The sequence below is a fragment of the Dermacentor albipictus genome, chromosome 4 (assembly GCF_038994185.2).
Source record: "Dermacentor albipictus isolate Rhodes 1998 colony chromosome 4, USDA_Dalb.pri_finalv2, whole genome shotgun sequence".
NCBI lineage: Eukaryota > Metazoa > Arthropoda > Arachnida > Ixodida > Ixodidae > Dermacentor > Dermacentor albipictus.
Genome location: NC_091824.1, coordinates 150,965,331 through 150,989,636, shown reverse-complemented (window position 1 = coordinate 150,989,636; position 24,306 = coordinate 150,965,331). Strand labels below are relative to the sequence as shown.

Sequence of the window (24,306 nt, the reverse complement as noted above, 5' to 3'; positions counted from 1 at the left end):
GCATACCATTTACCTATTGCACAGCTAGATGAAATTCCGTATGGCGTTCATGGCGTTGTTGTGTTTCTGCATGATTTGTTTGCCGTTGTTGGACGTTTTGCTTCCAGCGGCAAGATCCTTGTCGCAACTCACCCGAGCTAAAATTGTGGTAGTCTCCTAATAACGTTTTGTACGTAAAACAACGAGTAGCTGTCACCATTCCGCATCCGCAACGTCGCATGCTTTTTCGTATTGTTGCGAAACAGAAAATCACAACTTACTCGTACAAAGGCCCCATAACAGCGCCCGATTCCCTGGCTTCGTTCCCTATTCGGCGGCGCTGTTGCCGTCAACCGAGCTCGCTTCCAGGCAGGCTATCGCATTCACGTTCCCTTTCGCCCGGCTGGGCCTGTGTCGGGCGACCTTCGTCACGTGCGACTTGTCGAAGCCTTGCCCGCAATTCCACGCACGTCCTTGCCGCGGCTGTGCGGGAAAGCGTGTATCGGAAAAGAATGATGCAGCCTCTACAGCGGCAGAGAGATCCTTTCCCCCGAACTTCCTCGCGATCGAAACGAACCACGCGGCAGGGAATGTGCGGCTGTTCGGTCTCCCCCTTCGATACAAGCAAATGAACACTGTGAACGTGAAAGAGGTAGAGAGAGAGTGTAGGCGAATGTACAAGTTGAACCATGCGCGAGCTCTGTCGCGAAGGGAGGAAACGCAAAGGCGTGACAACACGACGGCGCAGGCAGTGGTGCCGAATCAACGACGCGTCACGTTTGCATTCAGGGAGCCACCACGCGTCACCCGGTCGTGCTTTGTTCTATAGGTGGTCGCACGCACCCGTGCCTGCCTGCCTTCTCTGCACGCTCCTTTTGTCAACACTCGCACCCTGCTGTTCTCTGTTCCCGGAGCTCCCGTATAACCCAACACTGATCTCTCCGTCACAAACTTTCGGTTATTTCTTTTTTATCTGTCTCTCTATATGGTTGGAGTCGTTCCTTACGGCCACATGCACGGACTAGGGTACGTGTCTCGGTTCACCTTATGTACGCCAGGGTGGCTCCAGAAAACGATACGATAGAGAAACTTGATTCAGGAAACGAGTGATCGACATACGCTGTTGTGAATCAGAACGTGGCCTGTCGGCAGCGTGTTAGGAGAAAAAGAAAGAAAGAAACAAATTGTGTCAACTCGGATGTCGGTTGACTTCGGCTGCTTCATTTGTTCCTTTCTAACCGAATGCCCCTTTCCCCCTCCCCTCTTTTTCTCTATCACTCTAACGCACAGGAACTCGAAAGTTCCACGTAGCCAAAGTGCCGAAAGATAATTGTCTGAAAAAGAAAATTAATTATTAAGCTTTATATAGTAGTTATGATATTGAAAGTAATGGAATGGTTTACTAAAAGAGTGGGGAACATAGGCTTGATAAATGTGGACCAAACTACTTTTGCAGAAACAAACGTTACTGGTTCAAGAAATAGGGAAGGCGGATTGCTTCGAAAGTTCACAGTGTACACGCGAGTGTAGTCCCTTATTTAGAAAAGCGAAAAAAGTTTTCCATTGAGGTAAGGTATGCTACGTCATCTGTAAGATTCAGTTTGTATATTTAACGCCTCCTTTACAGCGAAACTGTTAGCCTCTCACTGGTCGGCATTTTTCGTGTTCGCGTCCGTGGGCAAAAACCTGCGCCGATCCCGGAGGTGTGCAATAGCCGGCTGGCCCGTGGCCGAAGTGAAGTAGGCTTCAAGCACTCAGCAAAGTGAAGCGAAGAGTGCATATATGTTGTGTAATCACGCGTACAACATACAGAACAGCATTCGTTTCAATAAAGAACAACCACAAAAGAAGCATGCAAAGCACATAATTGATGCTAACGAGTTCCTGACAACAATGCAATGCACATAGCGCTTTCCGCATACGTTTCCCTGTAAAGGTCACTTGTGCGCAAGGCGCCGCAGCGACGGCTGTTTGCAACATGGGGAGTGACGTCGCTAGCCTTCGTATATAAGATAACTAGCCGAGCAATTGATTTCATTGTTGTTGCCGCGCCGCTATGGTTAGGCAACGCATAGCTAGGACTCCCGAAGAGCAGCGTGACTACGAGGAGCGGCAAAGAGAAAAAAGAAGCGGCATTACGACCAGCGGCAGCATGCTGTCCACACTGCCATCACTCCGATTACTACCATTGCCCTAAATTATCATTACTACCATTAGTCTGACTCAATAAAGCATTGCATTGCTCAGAGTTTGCACTGATGGTTCTCAACAGCTTCGCTGGACATCCACTTTCTGGGGGCCGGGATGGCGAGTCAATCTTTTGTTCCTAGGAACCGCAGCTGTAGTTGTTGGCATATTACTACCTATTACTACTATCTTTTGCCTTTAACATATTGGCTACTGCGTCATTTTTCGGCAGTCGAAGCGAAAGGGGCAATTAGGTCTCAACAACCTAGGATACACAAGACACGTACAAACACGCACAGATGTTGTGCAGAAATAGACTTGAGGTTCTCTTGTACGTGCCTTAGGCGTTCTCCTCAGCGGTAAGAAAAACGAAAATGAAATGCCAGCTAGACCGATAACACATGTTCGTAAGCAATACATTTTCATTATGTAATGAACTATATACAGGAAAGAGTACACATACCTAAATGGTTGTACTGAAAAGTAGCCCTTTGGTGTTGTATACATATATGTATATCTTTTTTTCCTTTTTAGTGCCGGTAGCATCCTTGCACTGCAAAGGAGCTCTGTGCAGTGTCGATAGAGAGAGAGAGAGAGAGAGAGAGCAAGTACAGGAAAGCCAAGGAGGTGAAGAAGACGAGCACCTGGTTTGCTACCCTACACTGGGGGCGAGGAAAAGGGGAATAGAAAGAGGAAATTAGAGAGAGAAAGAGCACAGAGTGCGTGTGCGAGGATGCACAGGGACACTATAAGCGGTCTCTTACGCCGGTGCACTTCCAGTATTGTACTGGTGCATGAATCGCTTTTCGTGCCAGTGATAGGTGTGGCCACGGTCTGAGTATCTTTGACTCGGAGTACTATCTCGAGCCCAGCTGGTTTAAATACAATACAATACAATACAATACAATACAATACAATACAATACAATACAATCTTTATTGTGCATAAGGAAAACAAAGTACATATAGCAGGCCTACCAAAGCCTCAGAGGGCTTGAGTTGTCCTCTGAGTTGTCCACAGTTGTCCACAGTGAAAAGTTGTCCACAGTGAAAGGCATCGCAGTTCCTAACGAGGGCAGGTACACAATAGGTGCTCTATGGTATCCTCGCATGTACAGGAGTCGCACATCGGGCTCTCGGCCATTCCCATACGATAGGAGTAAGCGTTCGCGAACGCCAGTTCCAACTACAGGACACCAGACATACATGACTGTATGCATGCATATACCGACGGTTCGACCTCAGCTACCAGCTCAACTGCTGCATTCATCGTTCCAGCTAAGCAGGTTAAGTTAAATTGAAATTGTCACACATGACTACATCTACGTCGGCAGAACATGCAGCTCTCAATGCCGCTATGACGTATGTCACCGAAGAGCCGACAGAGAAATGGGTCGTAATTTGTGACTCTAACGCAGGCCTTAGCAATATCAAGTCTGCATTACACCGCAGAAATTACGAGCAGATGATATCCGACATCAGGGAAGTACACCACCGTTTTCTGGAAAGAAGGCACAACATAATCTTTCGGTGAATTCCTGCTCACTGTGGCAGTGTCGGCAACAACTTTGCTGACAGGGCTACCCGGTCTGCCCAGGTAGACATTCAGACGCGTCCAATACCTTTGGAGAGCTCGGACACTGCCAAGAAACTTCGCCTGCTCGCACGCAAAGGGTCACAATATTTCTAGAGTTCAAGTGCCATCAGTTGCCGATTTCATAAGCTGGACCCCATTCTACGTCTACAACTGCCGTCTAGCCTTTCCCGCGTCGAAAAAGCAGTGCACTCATATATAATGCGAACGCTGGTATTCAAAAGGAAAAAAAAAGCCAGGTGCGTGAACTACTGTAACTGTCCGAAGACAAAATCATTTTTGTTTCCGATTTCTGAATCTTATTTTTTTTTTTTTGCGCTGAGTTTATTCTGCTTTCACACGCAATTTTACGACGATGACGGCAGCGTTATTGTGTGATCCCTGTTGCGGGTTGTCAGTCTTTTTTGTTGGATGTGTCAATTTGTCGCTTTAACCGGGCTTCTTGATAAGATCATCTAATGACATTAAGGATCAATGATCGCACCTTGTGTTAAGATACGAACAACGTATTTTTTTTCGCGTGCATCGGTTTAAAGACCATCCACGCGCTGTTGTTTCCTTGGCGACCTGAAGGGACGCTAAAAGAAAAAAAAAGTAAGTTGATCTGTAATTCTAAGTAGCGCTTCTCTTATTGCGAGAGGAGGCTTGGTTCTCCAGAAGAGGCTTAAGGAAAGGCTTCAGAAAAGGCCTAAGTAAAGACGGTGGTGATGCTTCCTTGAATTTTCCGCAAACGTTTACTATGATGTCACAAATTTTGACAGCGTCTTGTCCGGTATACTTATTATTATTTTTTTGTTGGTTGAAAAGGACTTGCAGTACATTCAAAATGAGCGCAAGAGACTGATATTACACAGGTTTCGAGAACTTTTGCGATGCTGCAACGTAACACATGTGAGGAAATCTTTCAATCCACGACGTCGCAGTCACGTACCAACACGGCGGTTTCGTGCGAAATTAAAGACAAGAGGAAGAAAATATAGACCTCATTTTCTCTTCTAATTATCAACCGATCATTGCGAAATTAATGAAAATACAACTCAGAAAGAATACTTTAAAAAACCTAAACTCATTTCTTGCTTACGTTAAGTGTCACTTCAAACTCCTCCAGTGCCCACGTGTTCACTAAGCCGACCACGAGGGTGCAAGTGACCATAGTCCTTTATTAACACGGCAAGCTGGGCGAGTTCATGATTGAAGATGTTCCTATGGGGGGGGGGGGGCAGCGCAACCTGGACGAAAGACAAGAGGGAAACTAATTCGTAGAATGTCATGCCACCACTTCGCCAATCTGAGCTCTTCGCAACAACTCAATCGTCTAGAGAAGGCCGGTTTTCCAAATTCTATTACCCTGTCAATATGTGAAGGGCTAGTGAAGAAAATAAAAAAGGGGAAGCGCCTTACACACAGATCGAAAAAGTAAAAAAGTATGCAGTCATCCCTTATGTATATCAGATGGGACATGGGTTAAATAAGACAGCCATGAAATATGGCGTTCAAGTCGTCTTTTCATCAAAGAACTCGTTAAACAAGAGTTGCAATCTTGTCAATAGACCTAAACAGGCGTCCAAGGCTCTGTGCCGCGTCAAAAACTTGGGGAAGCTTGTGGCATGCTCGGTGGGAGTGGTCTACGTCATTCCACTTTCGTGCGGAAAGAAGTACTTCGGGCAGACAGGACGCTGCCTTAACATCCGCCTTAGGGAGCACAAAGGTGTGATCAGGAATGCAACAGGTTCTAATCTGGCCACGCATTGTAGAGTTTGCTTATGCAAACCTATGTTTGAACAAACGGAAGTATTGTATAAAATATGAATCAAATCAACCGCGAGATTATGGAAGCCTACTTCATGCATGTAAACTCGGGCGCATGCGTCAGCCAGACTTCTATCACTCTGCAGGGTAAAGAAACTGAGTTTTTGACTGGCTAGTTGGCTAACACCTTTTCAGTCTTGTAAGCGTCATTTCACACGTGTTTGCATTTTCTGTATATTTTATTCCCTTGTCTGAAAAAATAAACCAGTTGTTAGTAAACTGCGTTCGTATCGTGTACTGCCCTCTTGTCTTTCGTCCGGGTTGCGTTTCCCACCCATAAGAAGATGATCATAGTCCTTGTTGCAAGTGGCGGCCAGGAAATATCTGCAGTCGCGGACATCTGACCTCCTGAAAAGGAAGCCGTCAGCGTTTGGCCTCGTTTCTCTCTCAAGAACTGACAGAGCATGAAAATGCTTAGCTTCGCTTATTTCACAAGAATTGAAGTGTTGAGCATGACACGGTCAGTGGCGTCAATTATTGTAAGTTGTCTCCGATGTGTTCACAAACGTCGTGGTGTCAATACCTTATCGTAAAAGTCCAACTTACTTTAGCATAACGTCGTGTACATCGTAGTTTGTTTAGGCATGGCATTGTTGTTCATGATTTAGATCGCACACTTCTATTTTACAAGGTCTGTAGGTCTGCAACAAGTTACGCAACTACATATCAGGTGCGAAGATGTATTCTGCCGATCTCTCAACATAGCACAAAGCGAAAGAAAAATTCGACTATGTTAGGGATGTTGAAGAATAGGAGCGTTTTCCAGTGTAACAAGATTTAGCCGCGCGCGACACCACCTGTGTAACACAGCAGTACCTGTTTGAGATATCCGGTTGATCAAGGGGACTTGCCTGCGAAACGAAACTTCAATTGTCGATGAAATGGTGTCGTCTTAATTTGACAACGCTCGGTGTACTATAATACTGCAGAAAGTAGATTGGTGTCATCAAAACTCATCTGTGTCACGCAGTGGTCCCTCGTCTCACGGCAGTGGTGGAAGGCGCCGTCGAGTTGCCGTGCAACCTGTCGGTACCGGCGTCTAACCACGACCGGGACAACGTTACGCTAGTTCTGTGGTCCAAGTCGGGGGTTCACGGGCCCCTCTACAGTGTGGACGCTCGCAACTCTCCCCTGGAGCGAGCCAAGCACTTCCCCAGCCCTGATCTCGGCGGACGCTACGACTTCAACACGAGCGCCCTGCCAACTGCGCTTCTCCGCATAGATCCAGTGCGGCCAGAAGACGCCGGGGAGTTCAAGTGCCGTGTGGACTTTCGATGGGCGAGGACGCACACTTATGTCGTGTCCTTGGAAGTGATAGGTTGGTGTCGCCATTCCGCGGACGAAGAAGTGAACACAGATCATTTCGCACGAAAATGTGTGGCGCCTTGAGTTGCAGCTTACCATCCACTGTGTTTCGAAACCTCGAAAGAGTAACCCGTGGCTGACTCATTTATCTTTGAATGCTCAATCGATATTGTGTGAGTCAGCCACGTGAAGACACTTAAGACGCCTCTCGTATAATTTTGAAGAGTGGCGCAAGAGGTCACTGCGTTCAAGACAATATAGACGTCGCGTTCGTCATGTGAGATGGTAGCGAAGTCCCCGATTTGTACTAATGTGTCACGAAGAATGAGCCCGCAGATATACAGAAACGAAATAGTTTTGCACTATAAATAAATCAAGTTTATATGTTATGAACTGCTTAAGTAATGACCAGAGAGAAGGAGCTAGCAAATTTCTTGAAATGGTAATGAACGTGATATTTATTGCGAAGCATCGACTCCGTGATGATTCAATCAATGTACTTGATTCAAAGGATCATGAAACCTGTGGGCTTGCAGTGACCTTATCAATATCAGTGTGATCCGATAAAGCAACACAAACGTTGCATAGTTTACCTTGGGCTGCAAGTAGAACATCATTTGTAAACATTAAAAGCACAAAGGGACAAATCAGGAAAGATCAATATGTCCTCAAACGGTTTTACAGATATCAGCTTAAATCACTGGATGGAATGTAAAACTTAGCAGTGCTGTCAAGTAGAGTGTTAGCGACCAATTTGAGCCGATAAAAACAAAAAAGTGGAGCGTGAAAGTTTGTAGTATTGAAAATAACGAAATAAAATAATATTTGTGCAGTTTTAATTTAGCATGTTCAGCTTGACAAACATTTGAAGATTTGAAACCGCGTCCCATGGAAACTGGGCAGTCAAACAGGCCCAGTTTTCTCATTGTGAATGATTATGAAAAAGAACCAGCATTTACTGCCTGCGGGGTTTCCCAGCATTCATGTTTCAGTAGGTGCCCATATCCGGTCTATTGTCTCCGGCAAAACGCACAGAACTTTTGGCCTTTTCTGAGTTCAGAATTACATTATCACTGCTTCCCGCAAAATACGAACTAACCGGGAATAGCTCCATAAATACTAAGCGTATTGCATTACTTAGGTGTATACTAAAGGCCGCTTTGTTCATTCGGTGCATGGAACCGCTTTATCGCTCTATTATGATACTTATGCATGTCTGCTTAAACACACAGTCGTACGTATACGTCAGCACGCACTAACAGTGCGCTAAGAAACAACCAAGGTGAAGCGTCGCTCTTTGCGTTGCTATCTGCACGCAATAATGAAAAATATAAACCCAACGTGTACTCGAGTAACTTGAAATATAGATGCGTGATTCTGAGCGAGAACTTGGTGCGTTCCCCCTTCCCCTCCCCGTGTCCAGTACCCCCCAAGAAAGCCATCATCACTGACGAGTCGGGCAAGGTTTTGCAAGACGTCATTGGTCCCTACGACGAAGGGGCTCCCCTGAAGCTGGCCTGTGAAACGAGGGGAGGTAAGATACAATTTCAGGCGAGAGCTTCAACCCCGTAGCTGCAACAGCCGTTATCGATGAAAAAAAAAAATTCAGCTTGTAATCTTATTTCTGCTGCGCCCGGGGCCGAGGGCTTACTTTCACATTAGCACTCACAGTAATTTCCTGCAGGCCGAATACTCACGCCAATGATAAATTTGGAATAGATAACAGCAACCGGAAAGTCGTGTTAGATTAGACGGAACATTCACCGAATTTCACTAAGCGCTTGTCATGATTTCACTGCAGGAAGTCTAGCTTTAGATGAAGCAGTAGCGTCTAAACTCTCCGTCAAAAACTATATATAATGATGTGCGCACGTATACGTGATGATATATTTGCATAAAGCGCATTTGTGCACATTTGGTGTGTCTGTGCATGTGGCGTTAACTGGTTATAAATACGTTTGGGGCCTGCGTTATGTAGCAATCCTAGGATTCCTGTGTGTCACATCATTAAAGGGAACAACATAAAACACAGGAAAAGTGAGTAACAGGCACGCACTAAGAGCGCGGAATTTCATCTGAGTTTATTAACACCAAGGGACCCGTTTCTACAAAGTCACAGCCAACCGTGCTACAGCTGAGTTATTTGTCATCAAGTAACCATCAATGCAAGCAGTGCGTGTCACTATAGCAAAAAAGAAAAAAAAAGCTTCGATAAAAGAGAGCGTTGCCATTGCAATGCCGCCGAACGTTACAAAAATGAACTATTTCTCAATTTTTTTTGTCGTCGTCATTCACTTTAAAACAACTTACAGATCTTGCATAATTTCCTTACTTTTCAGGATCTCCACTACCGGCCGTTACCTGGTGGCGGGAAATGAACCTTCTGGACGACCAGTACTTCAACACAAGCGACGCCACCTCGCGCAACGAGCTGCTAATCCCAAAACTGGAGCGCTCGGACGCACGTAGCGTGCTCACGTGCCAGGCGTCGAACACCAATCTGACGCTCCCCGTCTACGCCTCCGTGACAATCGACATGAACCGTGAGTGGACCAGACCATACTAGCAAATGTGCTAGCGAAATTATTTCTATGGGCTATCCACAGAAATTGTGTAGTATTTTGGCCCCAGGGGTTTTGTAGACTATTGTCTAGTGAATATTCGAAAACAACCACTTAATATTTATGAGCAAGACCAAACCAGGGAACAGAGACAGACCAAAGGACAGAAGCTTTTTAACCACAAATATCGGCAGATATGCCGCCAAATCATTACAAAGCAATAGGAACGTATATTGAAGGGAAAGAGCATTTAAAGAAGGTTTGTAGCTTCTCCACGGAGTGTCCGACACACCCATTTGTGAGTCATGCAAGTGTGAAGAGAAGATCGAGCGCGTGCTGTGGTTTTGTAATCTCTATGACATCGAACGCGACGTTCTTTGGAGGATGTTAAACCTGTTAGACAGCAGACCATTTTCAGACACTAAGATTCTCGGATCATGGCCCTACGCGTTACAAGCTTACAAAGTGACACGGGTTCTGCTACGTTTCATGAAAATGACTGGCCACAGTTACCGATTGTAGGCGTGACGTGATGGACAACCGCACGTATTCGCACTAACAGTACCTTCTTCTCTACCTCTCCTTTATTTCTTTTCTTGACTGAAATTCCTCCTCCTGTGTAGGATAGTCAACCAGACGTGTGTCTAGTCGACCTCCCTAGCTTTCCTTCGTTCTTTCCTCCCTTCTTTCCTCCTCCTCCTCTTCCTTCTCCACAGATTGTATCAATGTGTTTTATAAGGGCATACGAAAAGCTAGCAATAAAACTAGCTATTACGTAGTTTTCTTCACCCTTACATAGAGCTGCAACCAAACATGTGCAACTGTCTTATAATTACTTAACACGGCCGCAGAAAGGTGCTGTTTTTCCGGGCCTTGTTGATGTGCTCATGTGGATTATAAAAAAAAAACTTACTGTATCAAGAAAGACAAAAAGAGTAAGTGGGAAGACTGAGAAATGAAGGCATGTCTGTCCGAACCCTAGTCATACAAATAAAAACTGATACAATAGTCAAACACAGCGGATCAAAAACTCACTAAACTCTGCGAACTGTTTGGATAAAGTGAAACATGGCAGGCACTGCACTATGGTGGACGTCAATAACAATAGTTAAAAACTAAATAACTTACCTCTACTGTTTCATTGTGTGAAGGAACGCTTTATATTCACTTTCGCCTCAGGTTTGTTAGCTCACATCGATGTGAGCTGACTAGCTTACATTAGCGCACATTAGCTCACAACGATGTGTTCCCACATATGGGAGAACACATCGACGTGCATGAAGAAACCTCACTGTCAACAAATCAAGACCAGCAATAAGTGCCCAGAAACCATGAAATTTAGCCGTACTCGCTGCTACGGAACTGTTCACTCAAGAAATTTAATATCAAGCAATTTGCGCCAGAATGTTAACGAAACACAATGAAATAATGCCTAGCGTGCATAATCGCTGTGTTCATCTAAGTAAATTCTAAATGGGAATTTCAGTAACACTTCATTTGGGCCTAGTTGGTACATACTTCTGAACTAAACGTAACAGCGCAAACATCTAAGACGAGCCACAAAAGGAACAAGAGCCACGATACCTGACTCCAACCCGCCGTAGTGGCGTGGTTGTTTGGTGCTGCCTTGCTAAGCCCGAGGCGACAGGATAAAATCCTGGCCATGGCGGCCAAATTTTAATGGGGGCGAAATGCAAAAACGCCCCTTTACCACGCATTGAGTGCACGTTAAATAATGATCACAATTAGTCTGGAATCCCCTACTACGGCATGCCTCATAGTTTTATTGTGGTTTTGGCGCGTAAACCACCAGAATCTTATATATTATCTGATTATGGTACTCACGGTTATAAAGCAGCCAAGGAATGCACAATGCCTATTCCTAAGACCAAGCGTGAGATCTATCTTCTCAACTTTACAGGGCTTACTCAAAGACATAAAATCAGTTGAATTGCCTAAGGTACTTGAAAACTGCTGTCTTAAATTACATTGTCAAGTCATGGCGGCTCAGTTTCTCGCTACTGATAGATTCGGAGCTTAAAGCGAAAAAAGCACGTTCAATAATGGCGGAAACTGACTCGAACCTACACTTGAATTCGCAGAACACCGAACGCAGAAAGGAAAAAATTAAAAACGATCATATCAGACAGGCTGACTTGATAACTTTGGTAAAAGGCGTCGCGTGTTCCTTTTCATATCATTCCCGCGAACGCATTAGGTTGTACGCATAGAAGGCACATAAGAAGCGTTGGTACGGAAGTGAAAGTAGAACTTTCCTCCAGTAATTTCCACTCTGCCCAGTCATAAATTAGGTTACGCTGAAGCAAACCGTATGCTAGGCCTTAGAGCGCTTGACTGCTTACTCTTCTTGCCAGTCTTCGTGTTCAGTCGCCGTATTTTACGTATCGCGTCGCGACAGGCACCTCAAAGGCAGCTGATTGCATTTCAACTCGAATCATCGAAGCGCCGTCTTAGAGTACGGAAGCCGCTTAGCTTTACTCTTGAATGATGGAACTTTAACTCGCTTTCAATGATTTCTTCCTGTTTCATGGCATTTATATGTGCGTGTGTTCTGCATTAGAACATTCATGGGATGAACCTTGTTTTAGTTTCCTTTGAATTTTTTTATCAGCTAAGCCTTCATTTTTTCTCCTCCTTCGCTCCTACTTTCTTCTACGTGTCATATTAAATTCTGTCAAAGCTTAGGCTTTCACGCAACTCTTCTTGCGCAGTGAATTCACTGTAGAGCAATAAAGCTCGTTGGGTCTCGTATAATGCGAAAAATGAATAAGCAGTCGGGTCCAAGTCGCGCTGTCACCAGCTGTCACGGTGTAAGCGTCACTAGATTACAAAAAGAACAAGGACTCAGTGTGCATGTCAGCGGCTCACTTTAAATGCACTTCGCGCAGCCGTAAAAACTTGAACTGTACCGAGTTTTCCTTTTCACAGCCATATTTCTACATGAGGCTTATAATGTCGGCCCGCGCTTCTTCCGAAGCCAAACCCATGAAAGGCCTGTGTTTTCGTATTTTTAATGTAAGGCTAGTGCCACCAAGCCACTTTAGTCTGTGTATTCAGCAGGGATTCGTCCTTGGCATCTTTATACATTATTGTGCATCTTTTATGCAGTTACTCTTGCTTATTTTTCGTATGAGCCATCCCGCGATTTTGTTGTTATCGCTAATCGATGATGTTTTTTTTTCTTTTTTTTGTCAGAAAACCTCATCTATACCAAATACGTGATACAGTGATTTGTCCAAGAATATAGCTAGAATTTCGAAGGAGTTATGCGAGGCCCTGTCATTTCTAGCTCACTTTTTTTATGAACTAATTCTGCCCTGTACAATAGGAATAAGCTTTACTGTCTTAACAGTGCGGGCAGAGCGTTTTTGAACCTGCAGGTGCCAACAGGTGTGGTATTAGCGGAAAACATTATCGGGGACATGCAGTGCCATGCAAACTAGAAATCGCCATTTTTGTTTCAAGACAAAGAGAGAGGCATAGATAACACATACAAAACATGAAGAAGGCGAAAGAATGTCAGAGAGGCCATTAATGCAGCTTTTTGGCTAACTGCTCTAATAATGGCCGGGATAGTGTTTGCGATAATATTCTTACGGCGCTCCACGAACTCTAGCAATGAGATCGGCCGCTCTGGAACGGTGGATAATAGTACAGGAGTACAATCGAGCGAAGGGAACCCTTACTTCCTACCGTCGCCGTACAACGGTGCAAACATGATAGATAGACGGGTCAAAAAAATATTCCGCCAAAATATGAGATATAGAGTCAAATTAGTGACGGCCGTGTTTGTCAGCGGTACGAAGTCCTAGCGAGACATAAGTTCACAGAACCATGAAGGCTAGAGAAAAAGAGAGAGAGATACAAGATTTAATGATATGCTGGAGATGTTAGCCTAGCTGTTCGCCTGCATACTCCAGGTGCTGGATGACGATTATGATACATACCGTGAAAGCCTTAACAGCTCATACAGAATCGCTGTGTTCATTCAAGTAAAATTGAAATGTGAGCAAGAGACACGATCGCCCTATCATTCAAGCTGAAATGCAAGCAGCCGTCTTCGAGGTGCTTGTCGCGACGCGATAGGTAAAAGACGGCGAGTGAACTCGAAGGCTGGAAAGGAGAGCGAGAAGTCAAGCGCTCAGAGGCCTAGCATACGGTTTGCTTCAGCGTAGCCTAATTTGCGCATCTGCAGAGCGTAAATTACTGCCTGAAAGTTCAACCTTCACTTCTGTACCAACGCTTCTTATGCACCCTCTATGCGCACAAGCTAATGTGCTGACGGGAACGAGATGAAAAGGCATATTCGACGACGTTTACCAAGGTTATCAGGTAAGCATGTCGTACCTATAAGTGTTTCACACTGGTCCATGAAGGAATGTCGCTGCAGCCAACGTTTCGACAAGCTGACTTGTCTCTGTGAGGGCAGCGTCTTCCCTGACGCTAGCCCTACAAAGGCAAAGCTCCTTGTCTAAACATTAGATCCGGTGACATTCCTTTGTCGACCAATGTCGATACGTAGATGCAGGAAGTGGAGAAAAAATTTCGACTCCCTATCATTCTCACTCCCGAGTTTTTTCCTTCTCTCGGTTAAATAACACGCACACTGGCGCCGACAACCGTCTTCGCGCTCTGCGCAGTGCGTCCCCTGGACGTGAAGGTGACGAGCGCGCGTGACGTGCTCGTGGCGGGTCACCGGGCGGAGCTGCGCTGCCAGTCCCGGGGTGCGCAGCCGGCAGCGCGCATAACGTGGTGGAAGGGCGGCCAGCAGCTGGGCCGCACCGTGGAGAAGCTCGAGGGCAACGTCACCTCGAGCACGCTTATCTTTGTGCCCGGGCCCGAGGACCACGAACGCCTGCTCACCTGCAAGGCGGACAACCCCCAGCTGCCCGACAGCGCCATCGAGGATGCCATCTTTTTGTCTGTCACGTGTGAGTGCACAAGTGAACCCGTTTTTCAAGAAGCGTAATCCATGCTTTTTACTTTTTTTTTTTCGTGCGTAGTCACACCTGGTCCAGTCGCGAACGCACAAAGCTCCGAGTGTAAGCGGATGCTGGATTGGAAGTTTGGAGCGGGTGGAATAATACAACTGCTAATTAGCTCGCGCTGCGCTCATCCTTCGCTCTCTTTTACCTGATGCTTGTTCATCGACGAGCATGTGGGACTCGAGAAACTCGACTGCATTTGCACGTGTTCGTTTCAAGGGCAGCCAAACTCCGAGTCTCATTTTGCATTAAAGCGAGACAGCAATGCTTGGGATCGTTATTGTCGTTTTCGCACTATCGAATCGCTTCATCAGCAAATAAGTTTACTTTGTGAAGCACTTCGGGTCATTTATTCAACGTGTGCTGGCATGCTGGCACTCCTGAACCCGACACTTCGCAAAATTAGAAATGCCTACGTTTAGATGAATCTGAAAGGCACTGTTTAACCGGCGTGTTGAACATTCCCGCTTTTGTGAAAGGCTTAATTGCACCGGCAGTTAACAGCACAATAAGCCGCTTAGCCGGCTCAGTGTGCTGTAGGATCAGATTGGCGAAAGATTTAAAAAAAATGCACAATGTGAGTTCACGCTTACAGGTCAACCCACAATCACATGGCGTGCCTGTTTTCGTCTTCTACTTTATTTATATTATCGCTGGCACAGTGTTTCACAGCTTGATCATTATACTACTCTCAAATGTGAGCTTGAGACAAAGAGCACCTGCGTTGTTATTACTACGCTATGTTAGACACCTGTTAATTCCAAAAAACGTCCCACATCTGGCTGCTTCTTCTTTTTCGTGACAGCTGCGATGCATTCACGGGACAGCGATTCTATCCATCACACGTTAGTGGTGGAAATAGCTAGTTTTAGAAATGTGAGACCCAAAGGAGGACGAAGCAAACCACCGGGCGTACATGATAACGCAAAGAGAGTTCAAGATAACGCAGAAAAGGCCTACAAAAGAGTTTGGCTTTTTGCATACGCAAGCCGCTTCGGTACACTATCTCTAAAACTCCCTCTTTCTCGTTTCATCAGCTACATTGTCTCCAATTCACTGTGCCTAATACATCGTTGAGTATCAATCACGCCTGCGATAAGGCGTCTTTTACGACTCCCTGTAGCACCGATAGGGGGCGAGCTGTCGCTAAATGAAATCCCGACAACCTCTCTCACGAAATGATGAAGGTCACTGCTGTCGTTATGCGTTTAGGGTCTCACTCGGTAACCGCCATTGACGGGTCGCTTCTCCCTTAGGGCGGCCTTCGCTCAGAGACGTCGTTAATTGATTTACCCGGCCTTCACTTTCCCTCTGTCTCGCCATCTTTTGTTTCTTGTCGCATCCGTCTCGCCTGAAGCGATTTGGAAGACGTCAGCTGCCGTGTTCGGCCCAGTTTCTGTGACTGGATGCTTTATTTGGCGTTGCTGCGAGATCGAAATATACTATCGGCGCAAAGCATTGTACTATTGAAAAAACAAAGAGACGTCTTTGGAAAATAGGAATAGGAAGCATGCCATTATAATTGCTCTAATTGTGTTTTGCGTCTCTGACAAAGCATTTTTGTGTAGTATCTGACACGAAATTTTCTCAGCCTAGAGCTGCAGTTTTGGCGAGTGAAATAATGTTGCATTGCCTGATTATGTTATACAATATAAAAAAGATGAAAGAGACTAAGCCTTTATGCTTCGGTCCTTTTATGACGCTGCGCTAATTTCCAGACAGAAGCACGGAGAGAGTTCAGTAGAGCCAAAAATAAACCTGACTAATTACACGCGGGAAACATTGAGTATTACTGTGAATGAGTCGCCAGCCCATTACACTACAACGTAGATGTATAGCGTAGCGTTCTCTTTACCAGCGCATCTGTCTTTCTTATTTAAACAAATAGCGATTGTGCACATTCGTAATGAATTAGTACTTCTCTCTGCTTGCTTGTTATGTGTGCTGAAATAAGGTAATCGAAAGTACGTAAAATACCCAGGATGGGAGGCTGTGAGTGCGCAATGAATGCTGATTTTAGGGATCCTCCGGCATGTATGTATCTTGGTTCTTTGGCTTAATCTTCCCATTACGACACTAATTTTACAAACACTTAGTAACAAAAATAATCTGCTACGCTATTTTCATTGCGTTGACCTGTAATATTTACTTTGAGTCATGGTGGCGATTGTCACAGAAACTAGCGCCGCGGCTTTGCCTTGTAGAGAGTGAGATAGAAAGAAAAAGGTCGTGCAGGGAGGTTAACCAGGTTTAGCTTAGCCTGCTATCCTGCACTGTGGGAGGGCTAAGCAGGAATAGAAGGAAGAAAGGCTCCAATTAAAAGAAGATGGAAAAGGATAAGTAATGATGTGCAGTGCGCACAATACGACAGCATTCAGTGCGGAATCAAATGCAGCCGCGGAACGCAGTTATCCTTTTTTTCCTTTAGTGCGATAGCAGTTATATGGACACTCCAGGCGCATTTCTGCTGTCGCCGTCGCCGTCGCCGTGAAATTCCGTATGAGTGAAAGCGTTTGAGGGTGAGCCGGTGAACACGGTTCAATCTCGCGTGCGCGAACAAGGAACGCTGCTCGGATGCGTGCCCTCTCCTGTGCAGCGCGAGGCAAGGGGGGCGAGACGAGGGAGGAGGGGCGTCCTTCTCCGGCGGCGGCTACGGTGCCTCGATGTCCTCCTCGCCCGCTGCTCCCTACAGAGTGGAGACAAACGCGGCGTCTACTAAGGCGTTGGCCACACGAATAGCGGACGCTGTAGGGACGCTTTGCCGGCGCTACTGTGTCTTGAAAGCGATCTGTGACGTGGCTTAAGTGTGCACCCGCGCGGGCCTCATCTTCAAAGCGATCTGAATCAAGCGTCTTTCCTTTCTTTAGATCACTACCATCATCATTTGCAGAGTACGCGTAGTGCCGGTAGCTTCGTATGCGCTGTGATTTCAACGTTTTGTTCGCGTTGGAGCGAGAGATTCACGAAGGTCAATTCGCAAGCTGCTGCCGCGGTTTCTTACTCCAGAGCCTTGATAGCGAGTTTCCGCGCTCACCGAGCGAGATGTGTTCATGTTTACTTGTGTGTGTTTGACAGCGTGCTGGTTAATTTAGTTAAAACACGTTGACGGGCTAATTGGTTTGAATCCACGATAGAATGTGGCGACTGAACAAGGACGTAGAAAGAAGCATACACACAAAGACAGCGCTGTCTCTGTGTATCTGTTTCTTTCTACGGCCTCGTTGAGTCACGCTTACACATTCTACCATTGTTAATTCAGTTAGTAAGCGAATGTTTACAAATTTATACGGTCGATAAAACTACTATCCTTACATGGTACAGCTGTCTACTAATTTGCTATCGCAATCGGTGCTTCGCCTTTCGGGCGGAACTGCGAATTTCTTTTGTTTGTTTTCTCTTTTTTTTGCGAATATGTCTAATGGCTCATTGAGCGAAAAAGCCGGCGTCTGTAGCAGCGAGACAGCATCTATGAATTCCCGTTAACTGCGATGCCACGTTAGGAGTGCGCCTCGATGGAGTTCCCGTTGGATGCGACTCCAGCTGCTGTAGTAGAGCCCCAGGTATTGCGTGAGGAGAAATGGCACCGCCGTGACACGTCGCCACTTCGGTGGCATGCGGCATTGGCACCACAGGCTGCTGCTGTTGGCTGGCTCGGGTAGCACGTACCACAATGGTACGTTACTCCCAGCGCAAAACTCGAAGGACCGGTCAGCGGCGTTCATTTGGAGATTAACGCTTTCGCATTGGCAACTCATAAGAAGTACTTATGGATCCTCAGTTCTTTTTTTGTGTGTGTGTACAAGTGCTCTGTCGATCTACAGTGCGGTTGACGGTCGAACCCATGTTCCCAATGTGGTGCATGAGACACTTAGTCGAACACTGCGTTCTTATTCTTCGAACTGCAGACGCGCCGCAGCTCTCGCTGAGCGTCACCTCGACGCACGCGAGCGGCGCCATCCTCGAGGGCTCGGACGTGCTGCTCGAGTGCGCGGTGCGCGCCAACCCGTCCGTGCGCGACGTCTGGTGGAAGCACAACGGCCGCCTGCTCGACCGGAGCCGAGACGCCGGCCTCGACCTGGTGTTCGGCAACCAGTCGCTGCGGCTCCTGCGCATCCGCCGCACCAGCGCTGGCACTTACCAGTGCCTCGCCAGCAACACGCAGGGTCACGGCGAAAGCAATCAGCTGCAGCTACAGGTCAAGTGTGAGTACCGCGATTTCAATCAGTCACAGTGCGTCGTTGCTGGCACTGCTGAGGCTTAGTATGTCTAAACGCTCTAAGCACTCGGAACGCATCCGTCACAGTGTTTCGGTGCCTATAAAGTTATGCTACTGAGTGCGAGGTCACATGTTTAATTACTGGTCGCGGTGAGTACGTCTGGATAAAGGTGATACGTAAAAATAAATAAGTAAATAAATAAATAAATAAAAGCTCGTGCGCTTCGATTTAAGTGCACCTTAACTAACCTAAGGTAGTAGAAATTGGTCCGCGGTCACCACTACGTCGTCTCTCATACAACCCGTGTAAGGAGCTGCTTGGGGACGCCCCATAATTTGAATGCATTCGAAGTACGGTAATTCTCTTAAATTTAGCACATTTTTACAAGCAGCCAGCTCTTCACTCTAATTATTGATAATCTGTCATAAATGCTAATAATTCGCAAAAAAATATAGCTCACTTGGTGTTTCGTGTAACGTGAAGCCAGAAGCTTACACTAACATAAGTAAAATTTACCCAAGCCAACAATATGTAACTGCTGCGTTAGCTTTCATTTTACCGTGCGCATAATTTGACACTTCCGGCCAATGTTCGTGTGCATTGGCCCTGCGATAACAGTTTTATTAACAATATTTAGGGTAAAGAACTCAGCATAATTCGAAGATGTGAAAATGCCACCCTTTTCTATACTGATTACGTTGTGAACGCCCGTACGCTTTTTGTGTCCATTGAAAAGTTATATGAAGCAGGAATAATGAAGTGTTTCCAACCACTTTAAGTAACCCTACAGTAACTGCTAGTACTACGGCATGCTTTCGAATAGAAACGAAAAGCAGCATCAGCGCTGAAATTTTCTTTATTGGGTGGTACTATATAGAGAGCTTCATCACCATATGCGTACTGTACAAAGATCTGCATTGGCGGCGTGCTTTGACGCACAATGGAGCAATATTATCGCTAGCATTCTTAAAATGAAGCTCTCTGAGCTGCACAACCAATGTTCTCCACGACCAATCCCGGCAAGAAAACAGAAAAAGGGAACAAATTAACCCTGCAATGCCCTGCAAATATCGTCGTATGTGCTACGCACAGCTTGACAATTCAAAATGCTGATTTAGGAGCGAGAAACTTGAGTCAAAGTTTATGATTGCCTACTTAATTCGCCGATGTGAAGTTTTAGTCATGGTTGACGGAGTAAGCGAATCAATTACTACATAATTAATTACTACAATAAATAAATTCTACCTAAAATTAATATGAACCAGTTGTTCCAATCTTTACTTATACGAAACTGTGTTCGGGCGTTACTGAGCTAGGAAAATACCTTTCTTGCATAGCATTCTCATGATTGAGAAATAGTCTTTTGGATTTGTTTTCTTTCTTGTCTTTTTTGTTAATGACACATTTTTAAACATTACAAAGGAAGTGAATAGTTTGCATGCAAGGCTGATGTAAAAGGTTCGTCACGTCTGATAAAGAACTTCCAAGTCTTGTCTTTTTTCTTCCTTTTTTTTTGCCGGGTGACGGTTGTTCTGCGCATGTGCGTACCATCAACTGTCCGCTAACTTTTGCCCAAAACGTGCCTTTAGTTGAGCGCCAGTGGTGGGTATTCTCCGCCGTGTTTGTGTCTCTATTATTTCCGCGTTTATCTTCTTAAGTATAGCGCATCAACAACCTAGCAACATGTCTCGTTAAAAGTGGCATTACATTCCTTTTCACATAGTCGCTCCGGTGTGCCGGGAAGGACAGAAGCTGGTCTACGGCGTCGCCAAGGACGAGGCGGCTCAGGTGTCCTGCGAACTGGAAGCTGATCCGCCGGATGTGTCCTTCCAGTGGCGTTTCAACAGCACCTTCGAGGGAGAGCGGCACCTGTCCGCCATGCCGGTCGACAAAGAACTGCGCAGTGTCGCCACCCACGTTCCTCGTAGCCGCACCGACTACGGCATGCTCTACTGCTGGGGAAAGAACAGCGTCGGCACGCAGGCCAAGCCATGCGTGTTCACAATCGTCGCCGCTGGTGAGTTCGAGTGTTTGATATTTTTACCAAATCTTGTTTTCGAAGGGAAAATAAAAAAAGCGCAATTTTAATGAATTTCTAGGCGCGTAGTAGGCGTGGCGTTAAGTAATGGTAGCGCATAGGGGACGAACAGTTACCGTACTAAATGATTACGAGCACTTGCTTGTAATGTGCAATGAACTTATTCAGCCCGATATATATATATATATATATATATATATATATATATATATATATATATATATATATATATATATGTGTGTGTGTGTGTGTGTGTGTGTGTGTGTGTGTGTGTGTGTGTGTGTGTGTGTGTGTGTGTGTGTGTATAATGCTGTTGATTCTGACATGCGCCATGGTTTTCGTAATTCAAGAAATTTAAGCAGCAAAACCATGGAGTTGGATATAGAGTGGAGCCGACTCTGGCACTCGCCAATCCTGTTCCCTTAGCGATGCAGAGCAGCCACTTCCCACTGGGCTCACGCTCTCCACCACAAGCCTCCACTAGTGCGCATCCCTCCTCATATTCTCCAGGCTGAAAACACAAGTACAGTGCGCCACGTGCCTCAGAAATTGAATATCAACAGCCAACTTGAGAAACGGCTCTTGCGTGGCCAAAGTGGGGCCGCGTAGCAGACGATAAACGCACAAGAAAAGAACGAAGCTGCGTGTCAGTATGATTGCGGGAACGCGTTTTGCATTGCTCGGTTGTTTTATAGGTTTTGCAAACTTAAATAGATTGCTTTCATTTGATACCGATTTGTCTCGAGTAGTTTCTATGCGGTCATAATATGAAGCTTTCGCGGTAAGCACTGTCGCTTCTATCGTGGTTCTAATCTTCAACTGGCGCACTTTGATTGTCCTGTCTTTTATTCAACTCAAAATTGATTTTCGTCGCCAATGTAATGGTTTTACTTTGTTAGGCTCCTTCGATGGTGGGTTAGGGAAGTCACGAACTGTTTCACTCCTGGATGATAGTGCGGTATGGCAAAGGAAATGAAAATTTTCTTGTGTGTGTGTGAGATGAGCACGAATGTTGATAACAACTACTCCTTTATTCCTAAGATCATAGCTGCGGAACGGAATTAGATGAAGTTTAGTATCCGGGCATAAGGTTTTTGTAATTCGCGTTCTTTTCTACTTAAAATGATGTTTCCTGCGATTTTAACCATTCATACTTTTTTTTTCAAGTATACATTATGTCATGATGTATATGCGCAAAATCTAGCAAGCGCCTAGATATCACCGGTGGTTCGCTTGCTGCTATTTGCGTGAGCAGGCTGCGAGTCGGATTTATTCAAAGCTTTACGTCCATTGTTTGCGTGGATTTAAATGCAACCACCTAGTGCCGGAAACGCATTCAAAGTCTTTTAGAAATTGCCGAGCGAAAAATTTTTTTGTACCATATTATTGTAGCAAGCGTACATCTACACGTGAACGTCTGCAGCACGAGCTGAAGCGAACGACGATGCTTATGCACATTTATATGCGACAAGTGACATACAGCGCAAGCGTCTATAGTGGAAGCTGAAGCAGACGACAGACGAGGTGCACGCCGGAACCGTGGTTGGCGAGGCAGCAGCGAAAGAAACACGAGAAATCTAGCTGCTAGCATGGAGCAAAGCAAGGCGTTGCCATCTGTACTACTAGTGGCGAAACGTCACTTCGCCGCATTAGCAAATGAACGCTTATGAAATCAGTGGGCTTCCCTGTATATTTTGCTCCGTGAACGAAACTTCTGCTTTTTCACTTTCCGTTTTTTTTTTGTGTGGTAAAGGACAGAAAGGACATCACTCATTGCCACTTTCTGAGGCCTCCTTAACATTCTCAACGGCCCAGAGCACCTCATCTGCATTTATTTAACACTTTGCAAAAATGGCAGCGTAGCATAAAGCATCTAAAATATAGTATACCCTAATAAACTTGCGGAGTGGGCACAAAATTACCGCAGGTCATATGCTCATACAGCTTCAGCGGTGTGTGAATTACATAATTTTTTAATGGTGGTGTGGATAGCCTTTAAGTTTTGCAGATATTGTTTTGTACTCGAGTCTAAAGCGCACGTGATCTATTATCACATTTTCCGGGAAAATAAATGCGCGTTAGAGTAAATACGGCAAATCATTATTGGCGTTTGAATGGAATCGATCGGTTACCTTTTAACACGATAGCGCTGAGGGCCTCGTGTCACATAAAATCCGGTGTTGGCGCTCGCGCCAGCGTCGGCGGCGTTGTCCGTGAGAGAAAAATCATGGCGAACCACGCATCCCGAACCACGCAGGCCCTCCGCGTGGCGCATAAGCGTAACTGAACCAACTGAATTTCTCGAAGTAAAATGCTTCAGAAAATTCGTAATGTACGACTTACACGCGACCTACAGACATGATAGCGTTGGACTGCAATTTGTGCACACGAGAAAACAGAATTCTGTTACGCGGAAACTCAAACGCAAAGCCCTTTTCCAGCTGCCGTTTGAGGTTTGGCGTGGCTGTGCACTGACTCCGGGATCGGCACATGCAAGAGGCCGCTTTTCTACCAGAAAGCTCACCCTCGTGCATAGCGTTCCCCGCCAGCGTTCCCCGCCAGCGTTCCCCGATAAACATTACGGTTATATAAGCCGCATTTCTCGGGGAACGTGAGAAGCAGTCGGGGATCTTTGAATGCTATCGCGTTCCAATCTTAAAGGCGAAGCTTAAGCTTCCTACAATTTTTGTATTGAACGTTTTTACAAAGTTTCTTCTGCTGCGTTCGCGGAGTAGTAGTGGCCATGTTCTACTTATTTTGTTTATGAACCTTACCTGCAGATTCTAATGAAAGGAATTGTTGCAGAGGAGTACTATGGATAATATATTGCAAGAAACCACGTGCTTACATATACAAACTAAAAGAATGACAAGAAAGGTGGACTAAATGTTAAGAAGAAAGCTATTGCAGTAGAAATGAAGCATCATTTATGAGAGATTTAACAAAATTGAGTAGAACGCCTCCTCTGACATACATTTTTTAATGGCCTTGGGAAGCTTGTTTCACTCCGCGAGAATCATTATTGCAGATAGCATTTCCTTTATTTTCAATGCGTGGTCGCGTTGCTTGTATAAGGAGTACGAATCTAGCAAATAGTGCGTTTTAACAACGTAAGACTTATTAAAATAAATGCCTTAAAGTAACTCTAGGTTCTGTATAACCTTCATTATTGAAGAGGTGGCCAACCTCAGCTTTGCTTTATGTCTGTAACACTGCTGCAGAATTCGTACTTGCTTGCGACAGAATGCGCGACTCGGCTTTGTGCACGCTCCCAAGCAGAAGATGAAGTAATTGAAGGTGTATCACAAAACGCACAAGCGCACTAAAAAATAGATCTAAGATTTGAATTGCACACAACTTCCTTACCCTTCATTATCGCGGTGTGCAAATCCCGTGTGATGAAGATTACCGTTCCATACGCTTTTTCGTACGCTTTTATACGTTACATATATTTACAGCAGGTTATGTTGTGCCCAAAGTAGATGCCAGATATTGGTAATGGGGTACTTTCTTGAGGGTTGCATTTTCAATAGGTTATGTAGGCATAACAGGGGAACACTTACGTGTGAGCGGAACAAGTAGGAACTACAAGGGGATTCAAATGCCTTTTC

At 45.5% G+C, this 24,306-nt stretch overlaps 1 protein-coding gene across 2 annotated transcripts in view; it reads left to right on the top strand.

Annotated features, from left to right (window-relative positions):
• The window catches only part of LOC135909764 (nephrin-like), a 114,441-nt gene that overhangs the window by 59,781 nt on the left and 30,354 nt on the right, over positions 1-24,306 (top strand). For both annotated transcript variants that reach the window (XM_065441833.2, XM_065441834.2), the window contains exons 4-9: positions 6,539-6,886; positions 8,297-8,407; positions 9,213-9,416; positions 14,096-14,386; positions 18,346-18,642; positions 20,381-20,674. In XM_065441833.2, the coding sequence (XP_065297905.1) occupies positions 6,539-6,886; positions 8,297-8,407; positions 9,213-9,416; positions 14,096-14,386; positions 18,346-18,642; positions 20,381-20,674 (1,545 nt within the window). The remainder of the gene's footprint in view (positions 1-6,538; positions 6,887-8,296; positions 8,408-9,212; positions 9,417-14,095; positions 14,387-18,345; positions 18,643-20,380; positions 20,675-24,306) is intronic.